This window comes from Mandrillus leucophaeus, unplaced genomic scaffold (assembly GCF_000951045.1).
Source record: "Mandrillus leucophaeus isolate KB7577 unplaced genomic scaffold, Mleu.le_1.0 Scaffold230, whole genome shotgun sequence".
Lineage (NCBI taxonomy): Eukaryota > Metazoa > Chordata > Mammalia > Primates > Cercopithecidae > Mandrillus > Mandrillus leucophaeus.
In genome coordinates, this window is record NW_012102366.1 from 810,733 (window position 1) to 821,004 (window position 10,272).

Consider the following 10,272-nt stretch of genomic DNA (forward strand, 5'->3'; position numbering starts at 1 on the left):
CACACACACACACACACACACACCCACACACACACACACCCACACACACACACACCCCCCACATCGGAACTGAGCCACCAGCTGAGAGGATGAGAGTGTGCTGGGTTCATGGAGCTCCGATGCTGAGGGCTACTCGCCTGGGGGACTGTGATTTGAGCCCCTACCGTATGTCAGGCCATGGGCATTGTCCTCCCAGCAGCCAGGAGTGGCATTCAATTGCCAGTCATGTCAGTTAGCTCACTGTCACCTCAGGGGCAGATACAGGGTTCTCCCAGCAGAGGCGAGGGCCACAGCTGAGACTTCGCCAGGCCGGGCCCATGTCTCAGTGCTCACTGAGGGAGGCAGGGCCACTCTCAGCCCAGCCTGTCCCTTGTCCCGCCCCCAGGTCAACCTGGTGTTCCTCATGGTGACCCTGCACAAGATGATCCGAAGCTCATCTGTGCTCAAGCCTGACTCCAGCCGCCTGGACAACATTAAGTGAGCCTCGCCCTGCCTGCCCCCTGCCCCATCACACACCCCCACCCCGCGCGGGGCCCACCTCCTCCAGGGTGTCCTAAAAGGTAGTGCTGTCACCTCTGGTGACACATATTGCGATTTTAAGTACCAAGAGGGGTGTTTTATTGTGGTCACTATGTGCCTACTTAATGGGTCTTAGAAAGTGTATCATTAGCACGTCCAACCTGTGGTTTTAGAGGCATGACTGTGTAGGGTGAGGCTAAATTCAACAGGTGAGTGTGTTTAAGGGCAATTTAAAGAGAAATAGGCAGCAAATGTAGCCTCAGTGGTCTGGAAATTTGGCAGAAACAATGAAGGTGGCAGAGGAATGACTGATGACTGATGTTCACAATACCCCGACCCCGACCCAGTACCTTTCCCTCAGGCCCAGGCTGGGGTGGAGGCATCCTGGGCAGGCCAGTGCCCCTAAGGCCCACTCAGTCTGCTCAGGGCTTTGCAGACAGTGCCCAGGCCCACCCAAGGGCCCCCTTTGTAGGCTGCAGGGGAGGCCCGGGCTGAGGCCGTCCCCTCCGGTGGGTACTTTGACACCTCTATCGCCCCACCCCCAGATCCTGGGCTCTGGGGGCCATTGCGCTGCTGTTCCTGCTGGGCCTCACCTGGGCTTTCGGCCTCCTCTTCATCAACAAGGAGTCGGTGGTCATGGCCTATCTCTTCACCACCTTCAACGCCTTCCAGGGGGTCTTCATCTTCGTCTTTCACTGCGCCTTACAGAAGAAGGTGAGGTCGAGGCGGGGTCCTGGGTCACAGCCTCCCTTGGAGACATTTCCTGGGCATCCAGGAAAAGGCAGCGAGGGTGGAGGAGACTCAGGGGCTCCCTCAAGCCCCCAGTGAGTGCTGCAGGGCTTCTACGGTCAGGTCTGCGTCCACAGGGAGGGGAGCACGAGCTCAGGGCTAGGGAGGGTTTAACCACAGGTGAAGAGGGTTCTGGAAAAAAGCAAGATACAGCAGCTTAGAGGAGTGAGAGCAGGACAGATTTGGTGATGGGGAACCCTCACCACCATGAGGGCCACGAGTCAGGCCTGGGAGGGGGAGGACTTCGGGAGCCACCCTGAGGGAGCACTGCCTGCATTCATAGTTCAGGAAATAATTGTGAATTTTGTGGTGACAGAAAGGATCTTTTTAAAATAAATGTGTAAAAATCTGAATCTTAAGAAAACATACAGGCCAGACGCGGTGGCTCACGCCTATAATCCCAACACTTTGGGAGGCTGAGGCGGGCGGATCACCTGAGGTCAGGAGTTCCAGACCAGCCTGGCCAACATGGTGAAACCCTGTCTCTACTTTAAAAATATAAAAATTAGCCGGGCATGGTGGCGGGCGCCTGTAGTCCCAGCTACTTGGGAGGCTGAGGCAGGAGAATCGCTTGAACCCGGAAGGCGGAGGTTGCAGTGAGCCGAGATTATGCCACTGCATTCCAGCCTGGGCAACAGGGTAAGACTCTGTCTCAAAGGAAAAAAAAAAAAAAAACAAAGGACTGGGTGCAGTGGCTCATGCCTGTAATCCCAGCACTTTGGGAGGCTGAGGCAGGAGGATCGCTTAAGCCCAGGAATTCGAGACCAGCCTGGGCAACAGACGCCCTGTCTCTATTTAAAAAAAAACAAAGGGGACAACAGTAGCCGGGGAATGTGGGCAGGGAGTGGGGGGTACAGGCAGCACTGTCAGGACTGAAGCTGGGGAGACGGAGCTGAGGCATTTGTAGAGTCAGCCCTGGCAGCAGTGCGGGCGATGGAGACTGCTGTTAGACTTGGGGAATGGTGAAGCGGGTAAGGCTTAAGGCAGGGGATGGCGGAGGCAGTGATCATGAGAATCCTGGTTGCAAGGGAGGAGGTGGCCTGTGTCCCTGCCCTGTCCATCTGTCCAACACTGTCCTGGCACCTCCTCAGACAGATGGTCAAAGACAGTGTCTGCGTGGCCCCCACCTCACACGCAGTGACAGCAATGTCCTTTCAGGGGACCCCAGGCCCCTATGTTCTGATCTGGGCCCCTCGGCTCCCCTCCCTCCAACCTCCGCTCTCAGACACCTAGATGTGGACCCGCCTCAGAGTGCAGCCCCTGTTCTTACGTTGGCCTAAATGAGGCCTCTGATCTATTTATTTTTTTAGGTTTTTAAATTTTTTAAATTATTTTTTTTGAGACAGAGTCTTGTTCTGTCCCCAGGCTGGAGTGCAATGGCGTGATCTCGGTTCGCTGCAACCTCCGCCTCGTGGGTTCAAGCAGTTATCATGCCAAGTAGCTGGGATTACAGATGCCCACCACCACGACCAGCTAATTTTTGTATTTTTAGTAGAGAGGGGGTTTCACCATGTTGCCTAGGCTGGTCTTGAACCCCTGACCTCAGGTGATCCACCCACCTCTGCCTTTCAGAGTGCTGGGATTACAGGTGTGAGCCACCATGCCTGGCCTCCTCTGGTCTATTTAAAATCACAACCAGTTTGGCCAACATGGTAAAACCCTGTCTCTACAAAAAAAAAAAAAAAAAAGCCGGGTGTGGTGGTGTGGGCCTGTAGGCCCAGCTACTCGGGAGGCTGAGGCAGGAGAATCGCGTGAACCCAGAAGGTGGAGGTTGAAATGTGCCAAGATCGCGTCATTGCACTCCAGTCAGGGTGACAGTGCGAGATTCCGTCTCAAAAAAAAAAAAAAAAATCACAATCTGCTCCCAAGTCAGCACTGCCTAACCCCCTTTCCAGCCATAGTTTTCTCCGCAGCACGTAACACCATCCAACAGCCTGCATATTTATATATTCATCTATGTTCTGTCTCTGTCTACCGAAATATAAGCTCTCAGGTACGGATTTGTGTCTGTTGTCTTCCGTACCATCCCTGAGGCCTAAATTGTGCCTGGCACATAGTGAATGCTCATTAATGCTTTGTTGATTTTATGAATGAATGAAAAACTGTCAGTGGAGGTGGAGAAGAGGATGGGCCTGAGTAAGAAGAGATTGAAACCTGATCGGCTGGCTGTTGGGGGACAGGGGACAGCAAGATTTCCATGGCTTGCAAGTTGCTGAACAGGGCAACATAGTCATTGGAAGCTCGATCTCTGGCCTCCCAAGGCTGGCTGTCTTGTGACCAGCCCTGTGGTAGGCTGGATCACAGAGGAGGCCAGCGTCCCGACCAGCTGACTGTCCTCCTCACCCCCCAGGTGCACAAGGAGTACAGCAAGTGCCTGCGTCACTCCTACTGCTGCATCCGCTCCCCTCCCGGGGGCACTCACGGATCCCTCAAGACCTCAGCCATGCGAAGCAACACCCGCTATTACACAGGGACTCAGGTATCAGGCCAGACAGGGCTCCCTGGGGCTGAGTGTTGGAACCTAGAGCCTGAGAGGCGGGGAGTGGCTTGGCCTGGGTTTCTGATCATGATGATTGGCTGAGCAGTCTCAAAAAGATGCCAGAGGGTGGGTGGCCCAAGGACCCCCTCACATCTGGGTTGTGTCCCCAGAGCCGAATTCGGAGGATGTGGAATGACACTGTGAGGAAACAGACGGAGTCCTCCTTCATGGCGGGTGACATCAACAGCACCCCAACCCTGAATCGAGGTGAGAAGGCGTCCCTCTGCCTCTGGCGCCGGTCTCTAGAGGCTCCCGGCCGCCTTGTGACCTCTGATCCCTTGGCCAGGTACCATGGGGAACCACCTGCTGACCAACCCTGTGCTGCAGCCCCGTGGGGGCACCAGCCCCTACAACACCCTCATCGCCGAGTCGGTGGGCTTCAATCCCTCCTCGCCCCCGGTCTTCAACTCCCCAGGTGAGAGCACGGGGGAAGCATCCCAGGTTGAGAAATGGAGGGTTTGTGTCCCAAGGGACCTCCGCCTGGGATGTTCTGTGCCCCAGAACTGGAGCCTGGACTTGCATTTCAAGCTTACCCTCGCCTTCTCTTTTCTCTCCTGGCTGCCACCTGCAGGGAGCTACCGGGAACCCAGTAAGTGTGACTCTTCCCTGGGGATGTTTCTGAGGCTGGGGGAGGGACAGACAGTGGCCTTCTCAGATGGCCTCACTTGAGGAGAACTCGGGATGCCCTTCCCATGCCCACATCTCCCCACCCCCTGACACACAGCCTCTGGTTGGCAGCCGAATGGAGGATAATGGATGGTGTTCATTGAGTTTGGGCCGTTAGGTGCTGAGGGTCTGAGCATAGGAAAGGGATCCTGTCGCCCAGGCCTCCTCGCACTGCTGAGATTCTGAGCCTCCAGCTGAGGATGAGACCCTGGGGGAACTGGTCCTTGTCCCCTACCTTTCATCAATCCACTGCTGGGCTGGTGTCTCTACTGCCAGTGAGGGAGAAAGGGGATGTGAGACCAGAGATCCAGGGGGTAGGGGGAAGCCTACGGAAAACCAGCAGGAATTGAGCCCCACTTCACACAGACCGCATCCCCTCACTAACCCCTAGTGCATCCAGGGCCCCTTTTCTACCTTACCAGCCCCTTTCTGCCCTGCAGAGCACCCCTTGGGAGGCCGGGAAGCCTGTGGCATGGACACCCTGCCCCTGAACGGCAACTTCAACAACAGTTACTCCTTGCGAAGTGGGGATTTCCCTCCCGGGGATGGGGGCCCCGAGCCGCCCCGAGGCCGGAACCTAGCTGATGCGGCGGCCTTCGAGAAGATGATCATCTCGGAGCTGGTGCACAACAACCTGCGGGGGAGCAGCAGCGCGGCCAAGGGCCCTCCACCGCCTGAGCCCCCCGTGCCACCTGTGCCAGGGGGCGGGGGCGAGGAAGAGGCAGGCGGGCCCGGGGGTGCTGACCGGGCTGAGATTGAACTTCTCTATAAGGCCCTGGAGGAGCCTCTGCTGCTGCCCCGGGCCCAGTCGGTGCTGTACCAGAGCGATCTGGACGAGTCGGAGAGCTGCACGGCCGAGGACGGCGCCACCAGCCGGCCCCTCTCCTCCCCTCCGGGCCGGGACTCCCTCTATGCCAGCGGGGCCAACCTGCGGGACTCACCCTCCTACCCGGACAGCAGCCCTGAGGGGCCCAGTGAGGCCCTGCCCCCACCCCCTCCCGCACCCCCTGGTCCCCCCGAAATCTACTACACCTCGCGCCCGCCAGCCCTGGTGGCCCGGAATCCCCTGCAGGGCTACTACCAGGTGCGGCGTCCTAGCCACGAGGGCTACCTGGCAGCCCCAGGCCTTGAGGGGCCAGGGCCTGATGGGGACGGGCAGATGCAGCTGGTCACCAGTCTCTGAGGGGACCTCATGGACCAGGGGCTGGTGGCCCAGGCCAGGGAGGGAACCCTGGGCAGGGCTCTGGTGGGAGAGGGAGACAGATGGAGGCAGTGGCTGGTGGGCCACTCTCTCCAGGTGCCCCTCAGCCATGGGCCCTACAGTCCCCTCAGGGGACTCTGACCTGGGGGCCTGAGGTGCCAGGGTTCACAGACAGGGTTTCCCACCAGCCACACGCACCAGCTCTATTTGGGGGAAGTGTAGTGAGGAGGAGCCCAGAGGTCCCCAGGGGAGTGAGGGAGAACTTGGAAGGGTGCAGCCCACTTCCAGACTCTCCACTCTCCCACCCTTCTACGCCGTGAAGGGAAATGAGGGCTTTAGTTTCCCTGGGCGGGAGGGGCAGCTTCTGAGGTTGCCAAAGGCCCCCACTGGATCGAACCTGTCAGCTGCTCCTCTCCGCAGCCAGAAATGCTGCCGGCTGCACCCAGAGGGAGCAGTGAGGCAGGACAGATGGACAGGTTCCTCCTGCGCTACAGTTCCTTGCTCCCTGGAGACTGGGAAAAGGCCACAGGGCAGGGGGACTGGGCGGTGGTGGCTGGTAGTTTAAAGGTCGAACTTTCTCTGAAGCTCCTTTCCCCTTGCTCTTGGTCCCTGCCCCCCAAGCAAGCCTGCCCCCTCTGCCTCCCAGTGCACCCAATGACCCCCTCCCTTGGGGCGACTCCTGATGAAGCACAACTCCCCGCAGGGCCCCCAGCCCACAGGGGTGGCCATATTTGGGCAGTTCCCAGTCCTGTGGGCTCGGCTATCTGGGGAGCAGATTTTGGGTCTGGATCTCCCTGGGGAGTGGGTCCTGGGCTTGGATCTTTCCCTAGGGGGCCCTCTTACTCCTTCCTCTCTCCTCCTCCTCCTTCCCCATTGCTGTAAATATTTCAACGAAATGGAAAAGAAAAAAAAAAAAGACAAAAAAAAAAAAAGACAAAAAAAATCTCATCACTTGAAGCCACCGGGAGCCTGCGGCCCGGGCCAACCTGGGCTTTCTCCGGAGCAGAGCGGCGCTGCCAGCCCGGCAGCCAGGACTTCTCCGTGTACGTGCATCCCCAGTCCCCGCCAGGGCGGGCGGGCCGCCAGAGCAGCTTTTTACAATCCAGAGACAGAAAACAAAATCTAGATGCAACAGCGAAACAAAGAACCCATTTCCTTCCTGGCACCCGTTTCTGTCCCCTCCTTTCCTGCTCTGCCTGCCCAGCATCATCAGCCCTCCTGGGGCGTGTACCTCACTGCCTGCCCCAGGACCAGAGGCCTGTCTCCCCCTTCCCTCCCCATCGGCCCGGGGGAGACCCCCTCACACCCAAAGATGCTTTGTCAAGATGGCTGCGCTGTCCCTTTGAGTTCCTGCTTCTTGTATATTGCTTTGGGGACTCTAGCTGGGGAAAATGGGGCTGATTTCCCACCTAGAGAGGTTGATGGCCGGGGGAAAATGGGGAGGAACTGGGGTTATGGAGGGCATGGGTACGGCTGAGGAGGGTGCTGGAGTGGCAACGTGGTCTTCTGTCTGGGGGAGGGGGAAGGGGCAAAGGTGAGAGATCACCTTCCCTACCCTCCACCTTCCCGCAGGGAGGACGAAGCCAGGTGCCAGGGCTGGGGTCAGGACACCCATGTGCTGGGGGGGCTTGACCCCAAATCCCAGACCCTGGAAGCTCCAGGCTTGGGATGTCTCCTGAGCACCTCTCCCAGCCCCTCCTCTCCAGCCTGTCAGCCCAGCCTCCCCAGTCCCCTCCCCTCAACTCTAGGGGTAGCATAGCCCTGAGGCCACCTTAGCCCAGCCCCTGCATTGCCATTTCCCCAGAGGTGGCCCGTCCACCTCTGCTCTGACCTCTCCCCGTCTCTTTGCCCCTCCTTCTTTTCTCACAAGTGCCATGAGTTTTCAAACATCTTCGGGTCTCAGCCTGCTGCTGCCATGAACTTTGTTGGGTTAAGGGGGAGGGGCTCTAGGAAGGAACCTGGGGGAAGGGGACAGGTAGTGGCTGGAGGGACCCTTTTTGCTGCTAGAAAGCCCCTCCCTTCTCCTGGGGAGCTGGGGCTGGCTTGTCCCCATCAATTAGGGGAGAAGGGGTCAGACCAAAGATGGTGGTTTGTCCCGTGTAAGGGAACAGGTGTGGGGAAGAGGTGGGGTTGGGTTCCAACTCTGGCTTTTTCTAGTAGAAAGGCCTAACCCATTATACCAGAAGACTATGGGTGAAGTCTAGATGGGGAGGAGAAGTGAGGCCAGGGACAGTCTTGCCAGACGACTCTGAGGAGGGCAGGGGACAGTTCCATGGACCTTCCTGGACTGCACTAGGCTAGGAGCTCTTGTGTGGAGTGGCGGTCAGAGGTCTGTGAAGAGCGGGCAGGAGTCATGGGCAGGCAAAGAGCCGGCCCGGCCCGGGCAGCAGCCCAGCTACAGCCTGTGGCTGCCCCCGACAGCAGGAGGAGGGCCGGGAGAGTTCCAGGGGGGCTGAGAGACACAGGGAGGCTCACTTCCTCCCTGCCCAGCCTTCCTTGTATTTCTCCAGACTCAGACAATCAAAGGGACAGAGGGTGTATCAGTCCTGTTTCAGCCGGCATCGCCTAGCGGCTTCCAGGCCTCAGAGCTGTGTGGCAGGGCCCCCTGCTGGGGCTGGACACCACTGCAGTCCAGTGCAAAGCTGCCCCCAGAGCCCAGGTGTCCCCCCCACCTAACCAGACCTGGTGCCTTGACGCCCCCACCCCAGCTGGGACGGTACAGAGAAGGGTCTTGGTTTCCTCTCCTACTCCCTTCCTTGGGCTCCTGAAATTTGCTCCTAAATCTTGTTAATTCTTTTTCTCTGGATTTTGGTTTCTTTTGGCTTTCCCTTGCCTTCCCTTTCTCTCTCTGTCTCCAACTCTCTTTCCCCACGTGTTTCTCGCTGTCTCTATGTTCCTCTTCTCTCATCCTCAACTTTCTGTCCATTCGGGCCTCCTCCCCGCCTCCCACGCCCCAGCCCCTCCCTCCTTGGTCTCCTTTTCGATATGCCAAACCAATTTTGGGTCGAGTGCATTTAACGAGAACAAAACAAAAGGCTCATAACAACAAGAACGTTTCAGAAAAAAACAAAAAGTTTAAAAAAAATTGTTGAGTCAAAAAGTCAAACAATAAAGAAATTAAGATTTCTTGGAATGACAAGAGTTGTGTGACTTCTTGAGCAGGGGAGGCGCGGTGGCTCAGGCCTGTAATCCCAGCATTTTGGGAGGCTGAGGTGGGTGGATCACTTGAGGCCAGGAGTTTGAAACCAGCCTGGTCAACATGGTGAAATCCCATTTCTACTAAAAAGACAAAAATTTAGCTGAGTGTGGTGGCAAGCACCTGTGGTCCCAGCTATTCGGGAGGCTGAGGCAGGAGAATCGCTTGAACCTGGAAGGCAGAGGTTGCAGCGTGCTGAGATCGCACCACTGCACAACAGCCTGGGCTATAGAGTGAAACTCTGTCTCAAAAAAGAAAGAAAGAAATGGTTGAGAAGATCTGCACAGGGGTGTCCCCATGGGCTCTGGTCTGTGCTTGAGCATTCAGAACCCCTCGCAGAGGCCTGGCAATTATAGAATCATTCACATTGATGAGACCTTGGTAAGTTCCTGGGCTTGGTGGAGCATTCCATGTGCAGTTTCTCTGAATCCTCACAAAATGCTCCCGGGTGGAGACACCTTTACAGATAGGGAAACTGAGGCTTACAGCCCTTAGATGCATGCCCAAGTCTCTGGCCAGGCCACTGTCCCATGCTGTGTCTCACAGAAGCCCTTCTTGGCCCAGACGTCTGTCCCTAGGCTGTACTAGAGCAGAGCTCAGGAATTTTACACTGATGTCTCATTACAACTGCCATTCCTACACTCCCACACGCTGCTGGCATGGAGCGCTTTCAAACTTGATACGGTGGAATTGCATCATGTGTGTGTCACTTTCTCAGTTCACCAACGAACTGCCCGTGCTGAGAGAGAGGAATAACTACTCAAACTACAAGGATCAGCCGGGCGCGGTGGCTAACGCCTGGAATCCCAGCACTTGGGGAGGCTGAGGCGAGCGGATCACTTGAGGTCAGGAATTCGAGACCAGCCTGACCAGCATGGAGAAACCCCGTCTCTACTAAAAAATATATAATTAGCCGGGCGTGGTGGCGTATGCCTCTAATCCCAGCTACTCGGGAGGCTGAGGTGAGCGGATCACTTGAGGTCAGGACGCAGAGGTTGCAGTGAGCCGAGATTGCACCATTGCACTCCAGCCTGGGCAACAACCGTGAAACTCCATCTGAAAAAAAACAAGAAAACAAAAAAACAAAACAAAAAAAACTACAAGAATCCTTCTCCGGGCCCCTCTGACTTAAAAAGACACGTGTGTCTAGGACACCACCCACCTCCCCACAGCCACTCCTTCCCAGTCTTCATGGCTGGCTCCTTCTCATCTGACCTAATGATGGGGAACACAGTGGCTCAGTCCTTAGACCTTTTCTCTACCTGCTCTCACTCCCTGGAAGGTCTCATCCCATCTCATGGTTTGAGATGCCACCGGGCAGGCGCGGTGGCTCAAGCCTGTAATCCCAGCACTTTGGGAGGC

The 10,272-nt window shown here is 57.0% G+C and overlaps 1 protein-coding gene and 1 pseudogene across 3 annotated transcripts in view; both read left to right on the forward strand.

Annotated features, from left to right (window-relative positions):
• ADGRL1 (adhesion G protein-coupled receptor L1) overlaps nucleotides 1-8,847 on the forward strand; it is a 35,947-nt gene extending 27,100 nt beyond the window's left edge. For both annotated transcript variants that reach the window (XM_011981782.1, XM_011981783.1), the window contains 7 exons: nucleotides 386-477; nucleotides 1,065-1,233; nucleotides 3,659-3,787; nucleotides 3,958-4,054; nucleotides 4,134-4,262; nucleotides 4,419-4,436; nucleotides 4,954-8,847. In XM_011981782.1, the coding sequence (XP_011837172.1) occupies nucleotides 386-477; nucleotides 1,065-1,233; nucleotides 3,659-3,787; nucleotides 3,958-4,054; nucleotides 4,134-4,262; nucleotides 4,419-4,436; nucleotides 4,954-5,696 (1,377 nt within the window). In that variant the 3' untranslated portion in view covers nucleotides 5,697-8,847. The remainder of the gene's footprint in view (nucleotides 1-385; nucleotides 478-1,064; nucleotides 1,234-3,658; nucleotides 3,788-3,957; nucleotides 4,055-4,133; nucleotides 4,263-4,418; nucleotides 4,437-4,953) is intronic.
• LOC105540990 lies at nucleotides 7,039-8,853 on the forward strand (annotated as a pseudogene). The gene has a single exon (XR_001006284.1). The product of XR_001006284.1 is annotated as an uncharacterized LOC105540990 (transcript).
• Nucleotides 8,854-10,272: the final 1,419 nt, after the last annotated feature.